The sequence below is a fragment of the Benincasa hispida genome, chromosome 11 (genome assembly GCF_009727055.1).
Source record: "Benincasa hispida cultivar B227 chromosome 11, ASM972705v1, whole genome shotgun sequence".
NCBI lineage: Eukaryota > Viridiplantae > Streptophyta > Magnoliopsida > Cucurbitales > Cucurbitaceae > Benincasa > Benincasa hispida.
In genome coordinates, this window is record NC_052359.1 from 46,616,912 (window position 1) to 46,641,104 (window position 24,193).

Consider the following 24,193-nt stretch of genomic DNA (forward strand, 5'->3'; position numbering starts at 1 on the left):
TAACTAGTTTGTGAAAAAAAGTGGATTTGTCACTACTGTGAAAAGGAAGGTCATATTTGACCTTACTGTTATCAATTAAAGAGAAGAATTAGTGACTCTTTATTATGGAACCATCCCAGGAACCTTATAGGTGGTAGGTATGTTTCAAAAAACAAAATAGAGCAGAGGGTGAAGAAATGTCACCCTCAATTTGATATTAGATGTCAAGTTACATTTACTTTTATTCAAACCTCTTATAAAGAGGATTGGTACTTCAACAGTGGCTATTTAAGACATATGAGAGGTGTAAGATCTTTTATAGAAAAACATTCAACCATATGGATCTAGTCATGTTACTTTTGAAGATGGAACAACAGGAAAGGTTCTTGGAAAAGGTTAATTAACGTACTCTGGTCTTCTTGCATTAGAAAATGTCATTCTTGTTGAAGGATTGACTATAAACTTAATCAGTATAAGTCAACTATGTGATCAAGGCCTTGTTGTGAACTTCTCAAACGATAAATTTATGGTGCCTAATGCAGATAATGTAACTATCACAACAGATATGCGTTCATCTGATAACTGTTACCTGTGGACTCCTAATGTTTGTTATGATGTCTATCACACAGCTTGAAACAATGGTGTTGCAATATGGCATAAATGGTTAGGTCATGTTAATCTCTGTTATATAAAAAAAGACAATGTCTGAAGAAGCCATTTTTGGGTTACCATTTTTGCCTGGAGATGGTGAATTCGTGTGTGGTGATTGTCAAACTGGAAGGCAAGTTAAAGTTTCTCACAAGAAAGTGTCTGTTTGTACTACCAATCCTGTATTGGAATTACTTCCATGGATCTGATGGGGCCAATGCAAGTGGAGAGTTTAGGTGGTAAACGTTAGGCCTTTATTTATGTTGATGATGTTTTCTAGTATTCATGTGTGCGATTCATCAAGGAAAAATCATATACATTTCAAGTATGTCAGGCTTTATGTCTTCAACTTCAGCGAAAACAAAAGGTACAAATTGCAAGGACCAAGACTAATCATGGTAAAAAGTTTTAAAACTCCCGATTTGAGTTTTTTTTTTTTTTTTTTTTTTTTTTTTTTTTTTTGTAATGTTGAAGGTATTCGACATGAATTTTCCTCTCCTATAACCCTTCGGTAGAATTGTGTAGTTGAAATAAAGAATCGCACTCTTCAGGAAATGGCCAAGATAATGTTGCACGCTAAACGTATTCCTTTGCATTTTTTAGTAGAGGCCTTGAAGACTACTTGCCACATTCACAATCGAATTACTATTCACCCAAGTACTTTAAGTACGAACTATGGATTCTAGAAAGGATGCAAGCCAAATGTTACATACTTTCACGTGTTTGGAAGCATTTGCTATATTCTCACTAATCGAGACGATAGGAATAAATGGGATTCCAAAGCAGATGAAGGAATCTTTCTTGGATATTCCTCAAACAATTGTGCTTATCTGTATTTAACAAGTGCACATGTACTGTGATGGAATCTATCAATGTCATTGTTGAAAGTAGGGTTTTAACCTAGGGGTATTTTTGTAATTGTATTTAGCCCTAGGGTTCTCTACTGTCAATTTATTCGCCTTGTTCCCTTGTATTCAGTGTATCAATTAAATAATAAGAAAAAAATATGTATCGTGGTTTTGGTTTCCACGTAATCTATGTGTTGGTCTCTATTTTCGTCTTGTCTCTTTTATATTTCATCAAGGTATCAGAGATTGGTGATGAACACACTACACAAGCAGGTCCATAATTGCAAACATGGGACCATGGATGTCACATCCTACTTTAATAAACTGTCGGTGTATTGGCAAGAGATGAACCTTTGCCAAGAGATTGTCTGGAACTGTGCTCAGGATGAGGCTCAATACTTGAAACTTGAAGAAGCCGACTGGGTGTATGTTTTCCTGGCGGGGTTGAACCCCAAATTTAATAGTATTTAGAGTCGCATATTGGGTCAATGATCTACACCATCCCTCAGAGAAGTTTATTCAGAGGTACGACTAGAAAAGGATCGATTGCATGCTATGAACAATCCTGTTGTCATTTCCACTGATGCATCAGCCTTTGTTACAAAGGCATATAGTGTCGATGGTGATAAAAAGCCCACTTCTGTGTGTGAGCATTGTAAGAAGTCGTGGCATACGAAGGACCAGTGCTAGAAATTGCACAGGAGACCCCCAAACAGTAGGCGGCGACAATCACATGACAAATCAAACTTTGGGCATGCCCTCATAAGTGACTTGGTTAATAAGAATACATAGTATCAGCCCTCTACCGACAACAAGAACAATTTGAGTGCGGTCGAGGTGAGTGCGATTGCACAATCAGGTACTTTTCCCTCTTTTGGCCTTATTAGCATTAATGGCAAGAAACTCTGGATTGTAGATTCAGGGGCCACAGATCACCTCACCAATTCTTTAGATCTATTTATTTCATGCTATCCAAGTGCGGGGAATGAACGTATTAGAATTGAAAACAGATCCTTTGCCTCGGTTGCAAGGAAAGGACATACCTCCCCATTTGATGGTTTAGTACTGCGTGATACTCTACATGTGCCTAAAATTTCATATAATCTTTTATCAGTCGGTAATATTATGAGAGATCTGAATTGCAAGGCCATTTTCTCACCAGATTCTGTTATGTTTCAGGATCAGAAGTCGGAGATGACGATTGGCACTGCCCGGCATGATAAAGGGCTCTACTTCCTTTCTGACAATGCTTCTTCTAGGGAGGATCATAGAACTGGTTTTATGTCTTTAAATTTTTCAACTTCCAAAAATGACTTTATGTTATGGCATTATCGTTTAGGACATCCAAACTTTCAATATATGAAATATTTGTTTCCGCATTTATTTTGCAATGTTAATTTAGCCTCTTTAAATCGTGATGTGTGTATTTGTGCCAAACAAAGTCGTGTTACTTTTCGTTCTCAACCTTATAAGTCGTCCAGTCCCTTCTCCATAATTCATAGTGACGTCTGGAGACCTTCACCTACTACTACCTCCACTGGCAAACATTGGTTCGTCACCTTCATAGACGGCCATACCCGCCTTACTTGAGCTTTCTTACTGAGGTGTCTTTCGTCTTTCAACAATTTTATACAACTATTGAAACCCAGTTTTGTGCAAAGATTGGGATTTTGAGGAGTGATAATGGGCGAGAATTCTTTAACACCTTTTTCCGAGACTTTCTTGTATCTAAGGGGATTGTCCACCAGAGCTGGTGTGCTTATACTCCCCAACAGAATGGAGTAGCCGAGTGTAAAAATCGTCATTTGGTGGAAGTCGCCCGATCCTTAATGTTGTCTGCCACTCTTCTGTCTTATTTGTGGGGGGATGCCATTCTTACTGTCGTCCACCTCATTAATCGCATGCACTCTCGTGTCCTTGACTTTCATAATCCTTTAAACCTATTCAAAGAACCTTATCCGAATACTCGCTTGATTTCCGATGTTCCCCTCCGGGTCTTCGACTGCGTCATGTTTGTCCACTCCTATGGCCTAAATCGCATAAAATTCACTCTACATGCTTAGAAATGTGTCTTTGTTGTGTACCCTCTCCACCAACGTGGGTATAAATGCTATCATCCGTCTTCCCGAAAGTATTTTGTCTCTATGGACATTACCTTCCTTGAGGATCAACCATTCTTTTCCATTAGTTCCCTTTAGGAGGAGAGCTTGAGTGAAGAGACTAACTGGTCTTCCTATGCTATTCCTTTAGAATTCACCCCAATTTCGTCTCCCAGTCCTGAAAATTCCTGTCCAGTTCTTCCTACCAACCAGATTCCATGGATAACCTACTATAGGAAGAAGCGCCACCTGTTGAACAACCGGCTTCGGTCCATGAATCAGACCCTACATCAGGTCCAGGTACATATATTCCTGAAACTAATGATGTTGATATATGTATGGAGACTGACGAGTGCAGAGAGGATAAGAATGAATGAAGTGGTAATACTGAAAATGTGGTAGATAAGGAGACAACTGAGAATGATGGTAATAGAGAAAAAATACCAACAATTGGAGAGGAAATGAAAGGTATTACTGGAAGTCCTGATATACAGATGACCAATCATGCTGAGAAACCTAGAAAGTTGGGAAATCATGATGCCTCTCTTGATCTTCCTATAGCACTGAGGAAAGGTACTCGTTCATGCACGAGGTATTCTATGCACATCTACATGACATATAGCAATCTGTCTCCAAAATGTAAAGCTCTCACTACCAGCTTAGACACTATCATGATCCCAAGCAGTATTCGTGAAGCAATGGAGAGTTTTGAATGGAAATGGCTGTTATGGAAGAAATAAGGGCTCTTGAGAAAAATGGAACTTGGGAACAAGTGTCTTTACCTGAAGGGCACAAGCCAGTTGGATGCAAATGGTTGTTCACCGTAAAGTACAAATCAAATGGGACGATTGGTCGGTATAAGGCCAGACTGGTTGGTAAAGGCTTCACTCAAACCTTCGGAGTTGATTACTCTGAAACATTCTCTCCCATGGCCAAACTAAACACTATTCGGGTATTGCTGTCTATTGTTGTGAACAAAGATTGACCACTTCACCAGTTGGATGTTAAGAATGCATTCCTGAACGAAGAACTTGATGAAGAAGTCTATATGAGCCCCCCTTCTAGGTTCGAGAGTCAGTTCAGGCATAGGGTATGTAAACTGAGGAAGTCGTTATATGGGTTGAAACAGTCTCCAAAGGCTTGGTTTGACAGGTTTACTACATTTGTTAAAGCATGGGGATATAAACAAGGGCACTCATATCATACATTGTTTACAAAAAGGTCAGGCTCCGAGAAGATTGCAGTCCTCATAGTGTATGTTGATGATATTGTTCTGTTTGGCGATGATGAGGGTGAAATTATGAGGCTTAAAACAAAAATGACAAAAGAGTGAGATTAAAGACCTCGGTAAGCTGAGATACTTCCTTGGAATGGAAGTGGCCCAATCAAAAGAAGGTATTTCAGTGTCGCAATGGAAATATACACTGGACTTACTTAAAGAAACAGGCATGACTGGGTGTAAACCAACTGACACACCTGTGGAGTATAATACAAAATTTGATGTTACAAACAACAAAGTTCCTGTTAACAAGGAAATGTATCAGAGGTTGGTTGGGAAGTTGATCTACCTGTCCCATACAAGACCAGATATTTCGTATGCAGTGAGTGTGGTAAGCCAATTTATGCAAGCTCCCTATGAGGAGCATATGACTGCGGCTGAACGTATTCTTCGGTACTTAAAGAGGACTTCTGGTAAGGGCCTAATGTTCAGAAAGTCCGAAAAAAGGGCTATCGAAGCATATACCGATTCTGATTGGGCAGGTTCTGTTATTGATAAAAAGTTAACCTCCAGATATTGCACTTTTGTCTGGGTAACCTTGTCACCTGGCGAAGTAAGAAATAGGGAGTTGTTGCCAGAAGTAGCGTTGAGGCTGAATACAGGGCAACGGGCTTAGGAATCTATGAAGAAATCGAGCTAAAGAAAGTATTGTCTGATCTTCACCAAGACAGTGAGCTTCCAATGAAATTGTTTTGTGATAATAAAGTAGCAATAAACATAGCAAATAATCCAGTTCAACATGACAAAACCAAACATATAGAGATTGACAGACACTTCATCAAAGAGAGACTGGATAGTGGAAGCATTTGCATCCCCTATATTCCTTCAAACCAACAAGTGGCAGATGTTCTCACCAAGGGGTTACTTAGACCAAACTTTGATTACTGTATCAACAAGTTGGGTCTTATTGATATTTATGCCACAACTTGAGGGGGAATGTTGAAAGTAGGGTTTTAACCTAGGGGTATTTTTGTAATTGTATTCAGCCCTAGGGTTCTCTACTGTTTATTTATTCGTCCTATTCCCTTGTATTCAGTGTATCAATTAAATAATAAGAAAAATCTGTATCGTGATTTTTCTCCTTGTTCTAGGGTTTCCACATAATCTGTGTGTTGGTCTCTATTTTCGTCTTGTCTCTTTTATATTTCATTAGTCATTATTGATGATTTACAAAGTTCTGATCACCAAAGTGGAAAAGATCAAGATCAAGATAATTTTTCACATGGTGCACCTTATGGCATTGACATTTATCCTCCAACTCCTCCCTGTAGTAATACCTGTGAAAGTGGTAACTCTGGCTCAAAAGAAACTGAAAGTGAGATGATTCCGATATCTAGTTGTGTTCAAAAGAATCATCCTCTAAGTAACATAATAGGTGACCTAAATGCAGATGTCTCTACACGCAAAAAGGAGAAAGTGGACTATCAAAACTAATCGGGAATGTCTATTTCACTTCTCCTATCGAGCCGATGAACATCAATGAGGCTCTAAAATATGAATTTTGGATGAAATATATGCTTCAAGAGTATGATGTCGCACAAGATATCATGACTTTGTACTACGACAACATGAATGCTATCAACATTTTCAAAAATCTAGTACAACATAACAGAACTAAGTACATTGATATCATACACCACATCATCAGAGAGCTAGTTGAGTCTAAAGTTATATCTCTTGACCATGTTAGTACAGGTAACTAAGTTGTTGATAGCTTCAATAAACTATTGGATACTGCTTTTTTGAATCCTTGCGAGTTGCGCTTCGGCTTTGTACAATTAATTTGTAGTAATTACTCGATAATATGGTAAGTATGGAGATTTGGACCCATATTAAACTCTGCTAGCCCATATTTAATTACCTTCATATGACATTAAATGCAATTTTCCTTTTGCAATATTGTGTCTCTCTCTACTGAGAATTCAAATTTTCAAACGGTTGTAGTGCTTCCTCAGTTATGGGTTTGGTCTCAGTTTGTGCCTTATTTTTCCGAGCACGTTTTCCTCAACTACCTCTCTATATTACATTTAAATATTCAGAAGTTCCTTATGGTTAACCTCGCATTAGTACTCACACCTCTAGGAAGAAAATACCAAGCAAAAGGCTAATTAGAAATTTCATGTCAGTCTGAATGTTTCTCCGTCTAGGGCAAACGTTCTCGATGTCTCTGTGGAAGAATCCTCTTCCACCACCATCAAGTGATCTCGTATGAACTCTCCTTTTTTAGAGCTCCCCTCCCAGGGTGCTAATGCTTCTACCCTTGAATTGGTTCAACCTTTCGTGCATGTGGGTGTTGCTAGTTAGTGTGAGCCCCTTGACATTAGAACCTTTTCTATGGTCCTCTGTGACAATTCCAGTGTGAGGAATGTTGCAAATGATGTTTTTGGTGTTAGTACTACTCCCTCGATGAGGCAAGAGATCGATCTTCTTCTATACGTGTATGTTGCTTCCATTGTGGGTGCTTCTAATCTCAGATGCTCCTTCCTCTGAGGTTGTTCTTGAACAGCCAAGTACTTTCGTTGACCCTCACACCTTTGTTGTTGAGGATGAGTCACTTGTTGAAGACACTACTCCCTTAGGCTCTGTTGTCCAGGAAAGTACAAGTATTGTTCTTATTCCATTTGTCTCTGATGTCAATATGACTAATCTGCCTATGGACTCTGTGGATATTGATGTGGGTCCAGAAAAGTTGGCTACTTCGCGTCTTATTGTTGTTCACACTAAGACTACACCTGATAATATTGAGCCTCTTGTTGAATTAGGTTCTGCTCCTGTGTTTTCCTCTGCTATTGTTGCTAAAGATTCAGATGTTATTCTAGAGGTTGCTGGCATTCTTCTTGACATGGAGGATTTAGTTCATCCCTATATGCAGAGTCAAACTATTTTTTATTCGGATGCCTCTTCTTCCGTTTCAGGCATTCGGGTTGAACCATCATCCCCATCTGCTGATTCTGATGTTGTTAAATTTGTGTATAAATCTAGTTCATCCGAAGAGACTATGCCAAATTCATCTAATGATAATATTTTCTAGCCTAGTTGGGAAAGTTGAAGAAGGGTGCCTCTGTGAATGTGTCTGTTGATTGTAGCTCTACTTGTACTTGCTCGAAAGGTACCCCTTCCAAGAAAAAGGTTACTGACTCTGATTCAAAATCTTCTAAGAAGCTCTCTAACTTAAGCTCCAAAGATGGCATTACTATTGTCAAAGATAAGTTGCGCATAAGAGTTGGTTGATGTAAAATTCTTCCGAATGTGCCTGTTGTTCCCCTTGATGGTATATCTTTTCATAGTGAGGAGAATGTTTAGACATGGAAGTATATGGTTCAGTGATGTATTGCTAATGAGAAAGTTCTATCTGATCAGACCAAGTCATGTCTTGAAATTATGGATCTAATTCAACGTGCTAGGCTTTTAAAGACTATTATAGACCTTGGTCCCTTTTATCCTTAATTGCTAAGGGAGTTTATTGTTAATCTTCCATCTACTTTCAACAATCTCGACAATCCTGATTATTAGAAAGTCTACACTAGAGGCATTTATTTTCCAATCTCTCCTACGGTTATCAATGCCTATCTTGGTTGTGATGATTCCTCTACTCTTAGGTTACTTCACCCATTCGTATATTTTGTGTCTGAGTTTACAGGAGGAACTCGCTCTGTTTGGCCTTAGTTTGGTCAATTGTCTGCCTCTGCCCTCAGTGTGAAACATGCAATCTTATTTCAGATTGACATTGCTAATTGGTGTCCTTCAACACATGGATCCAGTTTTTCTCCTTCTTTTACCAGTTTTCTCTATCAGATTGAAGCCCTGTAACTTTGGTGTGTCTGTGTATAATCAGCTCCTTTGGCATGTTGACTCCTTTGCAATCAAACTTTCCATTTGTCTTCCGCGGTTATTCTCTGAAATTTTGATGTCTCAATGCCCTGACATTCTTGGTCGGAATGATGCTCCTAGACTTGATCCCAAAGTTCTTAATCTTAGTTACAAGATTTTGTAGATGTCTCGTGTTCTTGACATTGTGTATAATATTCGTCCACCCAAAGCCTCAAATATTACTCTTCATGAGGATTTGCATGTCCTTAAAGGTGGTTTACTAATTCCTACTAAGCTTGAGACGTGCATTTTTTTTTTATCTTATCCTCTGAATCATGCATTATGAGTATTCGCGATGGTTCATCTCTTAAGTTTGTCGCTTTTGCATTTAGATGATGCCTCATCTTCTTAGCCTCCGACCACAAATTGATTTTCTTATGGACAAAAGGAGGAGAATGACTTGGTTTTGGTGGTTGATTTTGTGTTGTTGATTTTGCATGATTTTGCTCGAGCTGTATTCGTTTCATCTGGTTTGATTATTTATCTAGCTGTTTTTTATGATTTCGATTTAATGTGGTGTGTTTTTCTTTTTCCTGTCTTATTTAAGGTTGATTGGTTTGCCAACAAAATAAAATCTTATGCCAAAGGGGGAGTTTGTTATGGTTTTGGTTGGAAAATAATATTTTCTTTTATTTATGTTGTTGGTTATTTTATCTCCGACTTTATTGGCAAATATTTGGCACTGGTTTTCTTTCCTTATTGACTGCAAATTTGCTGGTATGATTTTTTTCCTTGTTGTACTCTTGCCAGATTTAGGTTATTCCCTGCCTTTTGTGGATTGTATTTAGAGGTGTTTGTCTCTAGGGTTTGGGGCAAACCGAATAACATGTTTTGTATGGTGTCTGCTACTGAATACCTTGAAGGGGATAGTAGTTAAAACTTCTGTGGCTCGCCGAATCAAACGAAAGGTGCTTTATTCCTTTGAAGCTTGGTTTGTCCAAGTTATTATATCCTCTGATTGTAGTGAAGTGCTAGTTGGGGGAGTCTTACAACTAATAGGTGAAAGGAGAGTGAAATTGTTACAGTAACATCAAACTTAGAGGGAGCTTGACTCATCTGTAGGGGTGTACATGGGTTGGGTTAGGGAAATTTTTTTGACTAACCCGAAAATTCAGGTTGATTAGGTTGGTTACCTGAATAACTCGAATAAGGTCTCCAACCGATTCGGGTCGGGTTGGGTTGAGTTGGGTTGTCGAGTTATTTTTTCTTTTTTTTTTTGTTACATTTTTTTTTATTAATTTAAAATACTTAAATTTGTGTATGACACATACTAATAATTAAAATTTCATAAAAATAAAATAATATTAAAATCCAAGATATCTATTACAAACTTCATACAAACATCATAAAAAATATAAGTTATAATATTTGTAAGTTATAATATATATATTTTCAATAATATTAAAAATTTGGTTTGAGTTTTGTCAATCTGAATTTTTTAAAAGTGTAACCCAAACCCAACCCAACTCGAAAGAAAACAACATAAAAGATTCAACCAACCCAACTCGAAATTAAAACTAATCCAACCCAACCTTTACAATTGAGTTGGATGGTCCAGATTGTTCGAGTTGTCGGGTCATTTGAACACTTATACTCATCTGAAGCAGTATCAAAGTTAAGGGAAGCCTAACTTGCTCGCTAGAGTTCAGCTGTGTGTAAACTGATAATGTGTAATCTTAGATGATTAAACATTAAACTCCCCGACATAGGTGCAAAACCTCCCGAACATAGATGTGGTTATACCGAATTGGGTTAACTTTATGTGTTATTCCTCTCTTCTTATTATTCTTTTATCTCTTGTCTTGACTATTGTTAATAACTTTATTCCTAGGTCGTGGATTATTTGCGATTCCACCTATTTTCATATCCCACCTAATGAAAAACTTATATATATATATATTTAAAATGAAGGTAAGAATTTTTTTTTAATAGTTTTTTTAGTACAATAGGAATAGGGAGATTCAAACGGTAAACATCTTAACTATTAATAGATTCGAATGTTAATTGAGTTATACTCGCTTTAGTAATAGAATCCTTTTAAGTTTAAATATCATTTTGGTCCATGTGATTTGATAGTTGTTTCATTTTAAATGTCCAATTTTGATTGATATATTTTCAATAAAGTTTAAAAATAATCCATACTATTAAATTGGAATTTAAAAAATGAGGTGAGTTGGCAAAAAGAATAATAAAAAAAAGTGAAATATGATAAAAAAACACTAAAAGTAAAAATTTTGGGTAAAAAATCAATTCCTCTCTCTTTCCCCTATTTCTTCTCCATCATCATCTTCCTCGTCGAGCTTTCTCTATTTCCATTATTTCTCTGTTTTATAGTTTCTTAAACACCATTTCAACGAGGACGAGGAAAGGGACAGAATCGACCGGAGAGATATCCTCGTTGATTGGAGAGGGATGGTTACACCGATTTGAAACCCAAGCTGAAGAAAATCGATCGAAACGACAAGAAAGTGAAAGTCCAACATGGGTTTTTAACAATTTACGAATCCAAAGACGATAACGGAGAAGTTTATGCTATTTAATTATATGGTGCTTTCTGTTAATCCAAATCATAGCCAAGCCACCCCTGCTCCTTGACTAGCCACCTCCCTAGAAGAAATAGAGAAATAATTAAAATATAGAAATATTTGGAAGAAATTACTGAAATGTTTGCTTGAAAGAATGGAAAGAGAGAGCTTGATGAAGAAGATGATGATGGAGAAGAAATACTGAAAGAGGGGAAAGAGAGAGAAAACAAAAGAGGAATCGACTTTTCACCCAAAATTTGTACTTTTGAATTTTTTAATCATATTTCACATTTTTTCTATGGTCCTTTTTGCCAACTAACCTAGCTTTTTTTTATTCTGATTTGATAGTAGGGACATTTTGATAGTTCCCTGAGGTACAACCCTCTTTACCTCATTTCATTTTCCAATTCAAACATATCTCAATGGGTAAGTACTTCATTTCATTTTTCGACAATTCAAACATATCTTAATGGGTAAGACAGTACTTATTATTTTAAATGTGGATAGTTTAATTAATTCATCGTCATTATCACATTAAAAAGTCGAACATTTTTTGTTGTCTGAATTTTGACGTTGACACCATGTCCGTTGTCCATTCTTATTCTTCAACACCAATCTTCCATCTTGCATCATGTTTGTTCATACATGCAATATTCTTGTTATAAAAGCAAACTAAGCAACCCCATGCGTTTTTTTCCTCTTTCCTATCAACTTTTTCTATAATTTTTTTTAATACTCATGTTATTCTCTTTTTTATTCATAAAATTTCCATGTTATTTTAAAGAATAGAATGTTACTCATAATCTTTTATAAAGATTATATTATAAGCACAGCCACATCATTTCAAGTCTCAATTACGTCATAAATGCTAAAAGAATTCTACTCTAACAATAATATTAAACCATTTGTGAAAAGTCAAGTTGTATTGTAACTTTTGAAAGTACAAAGATATTTCTTCGATAAGTTGCAAAGCTCAAATGTATTTTTTTTTTTTAGAGGTTTAGGAATTACCAAGTATACCTTTTTCTAGAGTTCCCAAACGCCCCCCATATAATTCTATCTCAAAACCAATTGTAATAAAATGAGTTGTCCATATATCTTATAAACATTACATGATCTCTTGATTTTTCTAATGTGCTCATCCCCTTCAATATGGTGCCTCTTCAAGTTCACTATTCTTTGATAAGATGACGTTTTTTAGTTTTTGGATTGAATGCCTGTTTGGGCTTCATGGGCTTGACACCATATTTTAACATGAGATTCCATCTAAGAATCAACCGACAATGAGAGAAATGATCTATATATATTATATAACATTGTGAATGATCTATATATATTATATAACATTGTGAATTCTCTTGATTTTGAATCAATCGTGAGATGCTCATGCATTGCATGAGTCACTTCTGCCAGAGGAAGCAGTATTCTCAATCAAATACAGACAAGCAGCAGTCAAAAGTATTTTTAAGAGAGAAGTAAAAATCCTTGGTGAATAGTTATTTCAATAGCAACATTCCTTCAACCAGCGTTAATCTCCGATAATTCTTTTTCAAATAAAATACATTACAATTGATAATCAGACATACACAATTACATTTTGAAGGATTTTCATACCTGTCTGAATCTGACGAGGAAAATAACATTCACGTTGTGTTTTGATCTAAAAATCAAGGAAAGAGCACTGCTTCCGAGCATGTTCTGGGATGAGTTTGGAGAGGAGCTCTAAAGTTGCACCTTTTAGCTCTGCAGATCTCATATTCAGTATCTTTTTAACTGCTAATCGTTTATATGCTCATAAATAATAATAGGTTAAAAACATATCTTTTATTTCTGATATTTTAGTTTCGGTTACATTTTCACCATTAAACTTCTTACTCTAGGCCTGTATGACAATCATTTGACTTTTTGTTTTTGAAAGTTAAACAAAAACAACTTCCATTAATGAGTTTCTTTGATTTCTTAAATTTTCTACAAATGTTTTTAAAAATTCAAGTCGTGTTTCTTGGAGGGGGAAGAAGAAGAGGGGGAAAAAAAACAAAAACACAAGACAGAACTCATGCCAACATATGTTACTAAACTCATGACATCAAATCATCGAGATATGCGATATGCTCATAATAGATTTTTAGAGAGGTGAAAACCACAGTTGAGGAAACAAACATACTTTTCAAAAACAAAGCATAGAAAATGAAATGGTCATCCAATGGGTTACAGTAATTCAATCCATCAAACGAAGAATCAAAATCAAGTGACAAGATACTAAAAACAAACAAATAATTAAACTACCATTGATCTTAAGATTCTAAGAGTTCACTAAATTTCATTCATTTAACATGGCACATAAGTTGTTTATTAAAAAAGAATGGCTATATTTCCAGGAGTACAATGACTGAAAGCAAACAAACAGTTAGGTTAAAAGTACTATAAAAAAATCCATAATAACTAGGAAGAAACAAAACCTTGGGGTTTGAAGTTGAAGAGAGGAGGCAGGGGGCGCCCGTTTGGAAGACGAGTATTGGGATCGCGGAGTTCATCAAAGAAAGGATGGATACATGCCTCTAACTGTTTTGTTTGTAAAATACATATCAGGAGCAGATAATAATATTACATTGACATTAGAATGATGAGAAATGAATAGGGTGGAGATTTACTGCTTATTTGCAATTACAGCTTTTTTTTTTTATGACATTTACTCACAAAACTGGCTTTAGTATTAGTTTCTTTCTCAGGGAAAAATCATTTCTTTTCCTATACTTTCCAGATTGAATCAGTTAAAATCTTAAACTAATATATATATTTTTTTAAAATAAACAACGGCTTTCATTGAGAAAAAAATTGGAAAAAAAAATGCAAGGGCATAAAAAAATCAAGCCTTAAATCCTTTCTAAAGAAAGGGTTTCCAACTAGTAACATACTACCTAGGGAATAATTACAAAAAGTCTTCGAAACCGAAGCCCAAAGAGAGACATGGAACCTTACTGAGGATCAAACCTCATTAGGATCTTAAACTATACTTTCCAGATCCTATACTTTCCAGATTTAATCAGTTAAAATCTTAAACTAATATATATATTTTTTAAAATAAACAACTGCTTTCATTGAGAAAAAAATTGGAAAAAAAAAATGCAAGGGCATAAAAAAATCAAGCCTTAAATCCCTTCTAAAGAAAGGGTTCCAACTAGTAACATACTACCTAGGGAATAATTACAAAAAGTCTTCGAAACCGAAGCCCAAAGAGAGACATGGAACCTTACTGAGGATCAAACCTCATTAGGATCCCTATCCACACCTCTAAACACTCTATTGTTCCTCTCCCTCCAAAGATCCTATGATAGGGCACACACCCTCGCAAACCACAATCTTAAACTTATGGTTGTATTAACTAAAACCCAAAACTTTAAAAAAATACATCAATTTAGACATAACTCATCGTTACCACAATGTTAGATATAAATAATACTAGAATCAAGTAGGTAGTAGCAGCTTTCATAGTCGAAGTGAGCATAACTCAACAGTAATTGAACATGCACTCTATCCCTCGAGGTTGGAGGTTCACACCAAAAAAGAAAAAAAGGTTTTATTAATATTGTGTGCTCTTCTTCTTCCTCTAGTTTTTATACTCATTTAGAAAGAATGATGTGATAATAGTTCAGATTAGGCGAAGAATAATATTATTTAGGCAATTTTAAGATGATTTTAAATGGAATCAAGTGAGAACAGTTAGAAATCATTAATAAATAGTTTAGTAGTCACTTATGAAAGCAATTATTAGTTTAGGGTTTTTATTAATATAACCTGCAAGTTTAAGGGTATAAAATTTACCCTTTCTTTGAATCTTTTAATCGTGATGGGGAAAGGAAAACACTTACAGCAGTGCACCTAAGATTTGGAGAGTACTGGAGGAGTCTTGAGACAAGATCCACTGCTTCTGGTGGCATTCGCTTGTGAAATATCTGCAGGGCAAAGGTAGATTGGGAGAAACCGCAAACACAAAGAGTAAGTGTTGCATTTTGAAATCAAACCTACGTACCTTGTGCCAGGGATGTGCCTTGATTTGTGGGAATTTAAACTCAGTATAATTGGGGTTCATACACTTGATTTCTTCACGGGTAGGAGTCCCAAGTACCTAATCAAAGAGGCAAGTTCAACACAACAAGAACCTCAGTTTATAAAATAGCAACTTATTCTCTTCAGAAAAGAGTGAGGTTACTAACCTTGATTATCTCAACAAGCTGATCCACGCCACTCTCACCAGGAAAGAGAGGCTACAAAATTTGAGCAAGCAAGTAAGAGAGAGATAGGAGAGAGTCAGAGACAGGAAGCGAGGAAGAGAAAATATCCTGATCCCTTCCCAACTTTACATAGAATGAGAAGGAGGGGATTATTAATTTCGTAAGGAACCTGTCCAAGAAGTAACTCAGCAAGAACGCAGCCCGCAGACCATATATCAATTGCGGTAGTGTATTCAGTAGCCCCAAATATTAGTTCAGGTGCTCGATAATAACGAGAACAAATATATGATATATTTGGCTCGCCTTTCACCTGTTAAAAACAAATGAAAAGGAAGAGACAAGATAGTATATGTTATAAAAGCATCATGCAAAAATGAGGAATAAAGGCAACATAATAGATTTACTGCTAAAAATACTTTTGTAATATCAAGAGATAAGACGCAAAAAGGAAGCCCTACCAGAACTTTTGCACTTCCAAAATCGCATAGCTTGACTTGATGAGTATGGGGATTAACCTGAACAACAATTTTATCAGCAAGTAGCTTTCAAATAACTACAAAAAAAGAGAAAAAAATAAAAGTTTTTAAAGCAAACCAGTAGATTCTGCGGCTTAATATCCCTATGGCATACTCCTATTCCTCCGTGAATGTAGGCTAGAGCTCTACATATCTGTTGAGATATCAAGAGAAACTTAAAATTAGATGCTGTCCAGATTTGCTTCATAATTCCAATATGGATTACTTGGAATAGGTCTTCCCACTTTAAATTAGATAAGTGTACTTCAGACACGCCTTTACACGAAAAGTATTGGATAGAGCTGACATTTAATTAACAAGTATCACACCTGAGAAAACTTTTACATAATAATAGATTATAAAGCATGACGGACTAAAAAACCCCTCAACCAATTCGAGTAAGATGAACTCTACGGAGGATAATTACCAGGAATTTCTTCACTTAGTAAATCTTTGTCAAATATCTCAAGTCAAGTACTATTTTCCCTATCCGAATTCTCTATACATATTGATGTGGTTTAATTATCCATCTGCAACGGGGATAAAGCAGCATAAATGAACCCACTCTCTGTTCTAGTTCAATATAGCGCAGTTGCTCTGTTCTCTATCATTTTGGCTAGAGACAAACATAGTCGGTACAAGAAAATGAAAGGTAATGCATAAGTCATCTAAACCTTAGAAAGACTATAGATTTACCTGATAGGCATAAAGCTTGACATATATGAGAGGCATCCGCTGATTTGCCTTTGTGTAGTGCTTTATTACCCGATAAACTGTCTCAGGTACATACTCAAGCACCAGATTAAGATAAAGCTCATCCTTTTCCGTTGTGGAAAAAAAGCAGTGTTTCAGAGAAACAACATTAGGATGATCGAGAAGGCGCATTGTTTGCAACTCACGATTCTTATATCTCTTATCCTGAAGGACCTTCTTGATAGCAACAGTTTCTCCAGTCTCAAGGCACTTAGCCTGCAAACCAAAGTCATAAAAGCACAAACTATTACACTTCAACCTCCAAAAGTTGCTGATTTATATTAGTAAGATTTATTATTCTTTTTATGAGGAAATATTACCACCCACTCTCATATAGAAAAACTTGCAATTGAACCCATTACCTGAAATACAATACCGAAGGATCCCTGCCCAACCGTGCGCTCTGCCATGTAACTTATTGTCTGTTACAAAGTTCACGGAAAAATAAATTGCAAAAGCAAGTATAATATAACTTAAAAGGAAATACTCCTAAAAAACGAAGTAGTCTCAATAGATGCAAATGGTTAGAATATGACATATTCGCAGCAAGTTGTAGAATATTTACCTGTTTGGATTGACCATTTCGACCACCGATGGTAGTTACAATTATATGTCCAGTTTCTGTACCATTTCCATCAACCACTGTGGCTTCCATATCCTGAAGATGAATATTTAGCACAAAAAAAAAAAAAGAAAAAAAAAGAAGACATAAAGTAGAGAGAATTATTATACTAGATCAGCTATTCACTTAAAGAGGCCAACCTTTTCAACCTTCTCATCTCTGATCTTCATTTCATTAATCCCCTCCGGAAGTTTATCAGCAAATAATGCAACGCCACTACCGGGTTTTCCAACTGGACCCATACCAGAAGATGCCATAATATGCTAAACTGATACAAATTGATCCTTATGATGCACAGTCTGTGCAAATCCTAACCTGCAATTTAGGAAACGGGGGATTTGAGGAAAGCAGATACTTGGAATCTATGCATGCAAAACATCTAAATCTAAATTCTCTATGATAGCCAGATTTAAAAATTGACTGCTGCGAATCGAGATATTCAATGTCTAACACTGCTGGTTTCAAAGGATTTTAAAATTAAGACTTCTTAGCTGAATCCAAAACTTTACCGCTGTTGGGAGCTTAGGGAAATAATTTTTTTTTTTTGTGACGACATTCAAATCAGAGTTACCATTAAAAACGGTATCACTTGCAAAATATCATTTTCCCATGACCTTACTGATAAATGTAGAACTAACTTCCACAAACAAATAACTTCAAACTTTTGGGCTCCTATTGCTGCTGCTCAAGTGAATGAATCTCGTGATCCAGAGATGCCTTTTGTAGCTTGTGAAAGGACCATTGTCCCAATGTCCTGGTGCAGATGAAGCTCGACCCCCACTTTGTAATTTGAAGCATGGATCTGAAGTTCCATGTTCAAATATAAGTCCTGTGTTTAGGGGCCGGATAAGGTTGAGGGAAATAGGGGCACTCACTCAAATATGCCAAGAGGACATTCTTGATGCTATTAGGTAATAAATTGGTAGGAGTTGGGGTGAAGATTGTGGTGCATTAAAGTGTATGGAGGCGTACAAGTTGAAAAGGAAGGAACGAAAAGACCGAATAGCTACACCGCACAAGTGGTACTGTTCGAATATATGAGGCTGTTGAAACGGGAAGTCGGCCTGGAGGTCTCTCCAGGAGTGCTGCAAAAAAGTTTTATGCATGCGCAAACGAACGGTGCCGATGGATATAGAAAAAATCGGGCATTCCCTAGCGATTTTCAGCAACTACGTATTTAAACCCAAGCACTTCTCTGGGAAAGAAAAGCTTCCCTTGGGAAGCTCCATATTTGCTGTTCGGTAAGGTGGAACAGCCTAACAAAGTGTTCCACGACGCTACTATGGTTTGGGTTGTAGGTTGTCTTCATAAACCATCGTAGTTGCTTTTGTTAGAAGTTAGCACCTCGTACCACTTCCAAAAGTTCAGTTTTGAACGTATCTAGTCTAGTTTTAGAATACATTAACAGAAAAAATGGTCAAATGTGTACAATTTGTAAGCGTACGTATAACTTAACCTAAAAACTAAAAAACAATTACAAATTAGTCCGTATAGCGACCAAAAAAAGGACAAAAGTTGTTTTTACGGAAAAAGGAATCATGCTTAAATTTAGCTTGATAACAAACTAGAAGAAGAAAATCTTAATAGAAGTGAATTTACAGCTAAAGATAATCCAAATTTGTAAATTGTTTCTAAATATCAACAAAGTTGTCAATATTTACTTTACTATATATAGGACTTTTACAACAATATCAATACCCATCATCATAAAGAGACAATTTGTTAAGTTTGTTGCGGAAGGTTCCATCATAAACTCCAATGGGGCAAACTAATAAACTGTTCAAATTTGGCCAATACGTGGCGTCAATCCATGTGATTCTCTCTAATAAAACAACCAGCTGTCATATGAAAGTGCTTTGTTCTCCACCCGCCTCAAAACAAGGAAAGCGCCTTTTGTGGCGAGCAAAATGCTTTGCTGACCATCATCTAGCTTAAGTGGCTCAAGGGGAACAGAAGAATCTTCCAGACTGACGAAAGTTCTTTAGAGGAAGAACCTTTTCTTTTCCCTTTTGCTAAGAAACTAAGGAGTAATTTCATTATCAAAAAAGAACAAAGAGCACACGTTCTTCGGAGAGGGATTAAAGTGTGATTCACTTGAATACATTTCTTAGGGTGTTTTTCCGGACATTTTATGCAATTGTCAGTTCCTCTGTACATGGACAATTGCAGTTGGTTTACTGGTAACTTTTATTTGTTTCCTATGCATCCATTTTGCAGGTTCTTATTGTTGGCTCAGTTGTTGCACCAATTCATGTTACTGGAGCAGTACTTCAACATCTAATACGTAGCTTGATAGAATTTTCGAGTAAAAGCCAAGACAAAGGATTGACCAGTAAAAGAGATGATACAAAGGAAGCAAAAGAACTTAAAAAAAATGTGTTTCTTTAGAAAAACTGTCAAAGTTTTGACACGGAGATTCTGAATCGAGAATGCAAGGTTGTTACGGGAATCTTGAGATGGAATGTGAAAGGTCGGGGCAAAGGAGGAAAAGTAAAGGGAGATCAAGGAAGTTTTTAGTATTATCCATCCAGTCTTTTCATATTTTACATGAATTTGACCTCTGTTCAATCGAAGATTGAGCGGTTTAAATCTCTGTCAAGTTCTAGAAATTTGGTCCTTCATCGAAGTTTGATGCCTCAAGCCATGTTTTAGCTTTGCGAGATAAGACACCATATCTCTTATGTTATAAGAAGAGTTCCTCTGTTACTTTGAAGGCATCACTCTATTCGGTGAGCCTCAGCCTCTCCAAAGTGAAGTCAATGATGGGGAAATGGTATCGTGGAGCTCTTCAACGTCAGTATATAGTCCTTCTGAAATCTTCGATAATGGTTGAATGAGCTTCAATCAACTTCATAGTATATTGGAGATTATCCCTAAAGTCCTTCTAATGCAAGACTCTCAACAAAGAATCTTCTTATAGCTGCCCAAGCCGAAAATTGAGCAATATTAACAACTTCAGACACTGTGTAAGCAGAGAAGGTTGATGCACGAAGGAAGCATGGAAGGGGGCAAGCATTGTACGAAAACAATGAGAAATCTTCGGACAAAGCAGTCAAGACTTAGTTTCGAGGACTAAACAAACCATTTTCGTAACTAAGCAAACCTTGGGCTGCATGATGATGAGTAACAAGCACCCTCACTTCGAGCTTAAACATGCATGATTTTGCCTTTAGTTTCATTCAAAAGCTTCATACGAGTGGAGATCATGTCCCCTCCTATACCATGAGAGTCTTCCCCACCACTAACCAGTAAGGGACTATATTCAAATTCCTATCCAACCCCACCTTTTACAAATGATTGGTGAAGCACGTTCAGTTGGTCACTCTTGGTTGAATTGAGAGCTTACTCTCTCTCATTCAAGGCAACTCCGGTCCGTCAGAGCACACTGCCTCTCTCATAGAGCTCAACCACGGATCCTATTAAAAGACCATGGTACATTTTGACATACCCTCAAAGGTAGTCCCTAGTTCAAACTTGAAAACTTAATAACTTAAAAGCATTATCGTCTCCCAAACCTATTCTTCAGATGGACGAGACCTCTCAAAATTAGTTGGGTGGACCATGAACATAATGCAAGAAATAAGCCATCGACATTCCAAATACAAAAACAACAAACCGAAAGAAAATTTTCTTTATATGGAAGCTAGCCACACCAGCATAAAGCAAAGGGATAAATGAGTTTCCTCATGACTCTACCAAATCCAACTAAGCCAATTTCCTACATACCCAGGGGAAAGTCAGCACACACTTCCCCTAAGCAATCTAATCCAAAATGGCGAAAACCAAATCTCAGTTCCAAGCATCCAAGACACTCAAAATGCAATACAAACACGATCCAAAACCAGTACAACACTCACAGATGTCCTATCAATTTCTTACAATTTCTCAGCAACAAACCAAAAGGAAAAATTAAAATCCATCAAAACAGTAGAAAATAAAAAAAATCAGTCGAAGTTCAAAATCAAAATACCTGAAGCAAGCAGATCATTTCGCAAAAAAAAAAATTAAAATCCAAGCAGAATCAAGCAACCTACGAATCTTCCCCAAGGGCTGAAAAAGGATCTTTCAGTCTTTGCAGACTCTTTTTTTGACCAATGGAGAGTCGGAGACTCCGTCTTCTCTTCTTCGTTGTTTCTTCTTTTGTTCTCTCTTTCTTTCGCAACTGACAGAGCGGACGCTACCAGTTTGGTCAAATGAAGTTAACGGTCAGTTTTGACGTCCGGGGTAATAGACAGGTTGACACGTGGCGATATTACGGTGGATGGTGGCGTCACGTCGGACTTCCTTCTGTGACCAATGAATAATTGAGTGACACTGGCAATTCAGAACGTTCACTTTCAAGACGAAACGACGTCGTTTTGGTTGTATTGGAATTTGGAATTAAGAGTTTAAAAATGTCAATTTCAACGAAAAATGGAATTATCTATTCTTGGGCAGGTTTGTTTCCCACAGTTTTAAGACACACATTTAATATCACGTTCGTTTTACTTAATTCCACTTTTTAAATTTGCGTAATTACAAATTTGTCCTTACAATATGAAAAAAATTTAGAATTTTCTTTTAGTGATTTAACAATTAGAATTTTGTTTTTATAATTTGATAAAATCTCATAGATAGTCTTTATGGATTAATAAAATTCTAATACATGGTCCCTACCTTATGGACTATTTAGGAGTATTTTATCAAATTATAGAGATTAAGGATGTGTTTGGTTTAACTTTTTAAGTATTTGATTTTGAAAATAAGTCATCTTAAAAAAAAATTTGAATTGTTTGACAACGAATAAAAATAATTTTTGAAACATTGTCAAAATGTATTTTAATCGACTTTTATAAAAATAATTTAAATAAAAATAGTTTTTTTAAAAAATATTTTTTTCTTTTTCAATCCAAACCTACCTTAAATTCTAATTATAAACCATGCACAATAAATTCTAACTTTTTCTAAACTTTAAATACCAATTTTGCAATGTAACTGTATTGTTATCAATTGGATTTTAAAATCCACGTCACACAGATTTTCTAATATCATTTTTTGTTTTACATAGACTTTTCCATAGTTGTAAGATACACATTTAATTTCACGTTTGTCTTACATAATTCCACTATTTGAAATTTAATATATAATTATTTATAGGATTATACAATCCATATGACATAAATTTTCTAATTTTGTTCTTATGGGTTGGATTTTTATGAACGTAAAAATATAACCAAATGCAAAACTAACTTTTGGACATTAATTATCATGCATATTCAAACATATATATTAATTATCTACACATTTAAAATAGAAATTTGTAGTAGGTGTTTTTTTTTAAATTTTTATATATATATATTTAGAAATATAAATTATTTTATGAATTACCTTAAATACGTTCACCTTTTTTTTTAATTCTAAAATAACCCTATTCTTCCCTTTGTTCTTCATTGTCCAGCTTCAATATGTTTTCTTTCTTTATGTCTTCTTCCACTTCTTCCTCATCGTGGGCTTCATCGTCCCCCTTGTTCTTCGTCATCTCCCTTCTTCTTGGTCGTTTTCATTTTCTTTCTGTGTTTTTCTACAGTGCCGCTTCTTCTGAAGTTTCATCTTCTTTTTGGTCGAGCTAATGTGCGTTTTCCAGGTGCGTCTTCTCAATTCTTCGCCACTCGATTATGAGGTTTTCTGCTCGCGATTTCTTCTTTCTACGTTCGATTTTGTATTTTTGACTCGCGATTTTGTATGGTTTAATCATTTTCTTGTGCGATTCTTTCTCCCATGTCTAGGTATTCGATATCTTACTCTATTTTTTATTGGATGTCTAGGTATTCGATTTCTTCTTCTTTTTTTTTAGGTTTTGTTGATTTTTCTTGAAGTATGCTCTATTTTTATTCGATTTCCTCAGTTCCAAGTATTGACAAAAATTAGTACCCTCACTCCTATCACTGATTATTATTTGAATTATAAGTCATGAACTCCTATCACAAAAATTAATACCCTATTGCTATCACTGCTATCACTTCTATCACATATTACAAACCATGAATTACAAGTACTCTCACTACTATCACTGCTATCACAAAAAGTAGTATCTTCACTGCTATTACTGAAAATTAGTACCCTAAGTTTCAAGTCATGAACTTCCTATCACTGATATTAGTAGTCATGAACTTCCGATCATTAATATTAGTCTATTGATGATAGATACATATCATAGTATATCAATGATATTAGTCTATCACTTATAAATACTGTTTTCTATTTATTCTACTACTCTAGAATGTCATGAGTTTAATTGTTGTTTCTTGTAGTGATTTGGAAATATGATTAAGCTTGCAATAGTGGTGTTTCATAGTGGACAGTTGGATGATAAACATAATTACTTGAATTACAAGACTAAAGGTGTATTGGTTGATGAGATTATGTGTTTTGAGAATTTTGTGGGTTTGATATTAAAGGAAATTCAACTGGATGCATCTATTTCTTCAATACAATTATATACCTTATTGGATTTCGGTATCAATGGCAGTCAAACCATAGTTGAAATTTATGAAGATAATGATGTTGCTTGGTTTTTTAATTTAGTTAAAGAACAAAGTACAAGACATCCATTAGTTGTTCATGCTACTGATCTTGTTGTAGAAGGAGTTTCCAATAGTAGATTTGATAATTTTTTTATGTATTGTGTCTTTTTCTTCTTCCATTAGTGATGATTTTAACATCCTAACGAATGTTGATATTGGTAGCTTGTCTTCTACATTTGATTTGAAAGAGAAGGATATGTTTGCTAGTAAGGAAATAGTATCAAAGTCTTTTTACTACATAGCTATAAAGAACAACTTTG

At 35.8% G+C, this 24,193-nt stretch overlaps 2 protein-coding genes and 1 long non-coding RNA gene across 7 annotated transcripts; 1 reads left to right on the forward strand and 2 right to left on the reverse strand.

Annotated features, from left to right (window-relative positions):
- Positions 1–5,022: 5,022 nt before the first annotated feature.
- LOC120090720 (uncharacterized mitochondrial protein AtMg00810-like) lies at positions 5,023–6,287 on the forward strand. The gene is made up of 2 exons (XM_039048437.1): positions 5,023–5,335; positions 6,007–6,287. The coding sequence occupies exons 1-2, from the start codon at positions 5,023–5,025 to the stop codon at positions 6,285–6,287; spliced, it is 594 nt and encodes a 197-aa protein (XP_038904365.1).
- A 4,668-nt stretch (positions 6,288–10,955) lies between these two features.
- Positions 10,956–21,549, reverse strand: LOC120090324 (shaggy-related protein kinase epsilon). 5 transcript variants are annotated; one of them, XR_005485513.1, is made up of 15 exons: positions 21,341–21,537; positions 17,511–17,685; positions 17,314–17,406; positions 17,111–17,170; positions 16,692–16,964; positions 16,075–16,149; positions 15,939–15,995; positions 15,650–15,790; positions 15,463–15,513; positions 15,279–15,374; positions 15,118–15,201; positions 13,708–13,810; positions 12,863–12,991; positions 12,269–12,484; positions 10,956–11,330 (listed from the first exon to the last, which is right to left on the reverse strand). XR_005485513.1 is itself a non-coding variant. In XM_039047901.1 (14 exons), the coding sequence occupies exons 2-13, from the start codon at positions 17,625–17,627 to the stop codon at positions 12,909–12,911; spliced, it is 1,233 nt and encodes a 410-aa protein (XP_038903829.1). In that variant the 5' UTR covers positions 17,628–17,685; positions 21,341–21,537; the 3' UTR covers positions 10,956–11,330; positions 12,863–12,908. The 5 variants fall into 5 exon arrangements, 4 of the variants coding, with proteins under 4 accessions (XP_038903829.1, XP_038903830.1, XP_038903831.1 ...); XM_039047901.1 differs by lacking the exon at positions 12,269–12,484; XM_039047902.1 differs by lacking the exons at positions 10,956–11,330; positions 12,269–12,484 and having other exon boundaries at positions 12,708–12,991; positions 21,401–21,549.
- Positions 14,045–15,111, reverse strand: LOC120090325. Its single transcript, XR_005485514.1, has 2 exons — positions 14,515–15,111; positions 14,045–14,239 (listed from the first exon to the last, which is right to left on the reverse strand). It is a non-coding gene; the product is annotated as an uncharacterized LOC120090325 (long non-coding RNA).
- Positions 21,550–24,193: the final 2,644 nt, after the last annotated feature.

Bases quoted from the DNA above. Each gene is read 5' to 3' on its own strand.
- LOC120090324 (XM_039047901.1), bottom strand. From the start codon at position 17,627: ATGGCATCTTCTGGTATGGGTCCAGTTGGAAAACCCGGTAGTGGCGTT. The intron at 15,791-15,938 runs GTAGGGCTTCCT...TGTTTTTAACAG, and splicing joins TTGGAAGTGCAAAAGTTCTG to GTGAAAGGCGAGCCAAATAT. The intron at 15,514-15,649 runs GTTCCTTACGAA...CAAATTTTGTAG, and splicing joins CTGAGTTACTTCTTGGACAG to CCTCTCTTTCCTGGTGAGAG.
- LOC120090720 (XM_039048437.1), top strand. From the start codon at position 5,023: ATGACTGGGTGTAAACCAACTGACACACCTGTGGAGTATAATACAAAA. The intron at 5,336-6,006 runs GTTCTGTTATTG...ATATTTCATTAG, and splicing joins TACCGATTCTGATTGGGCAG to TCATTATTGATGATTTACAA.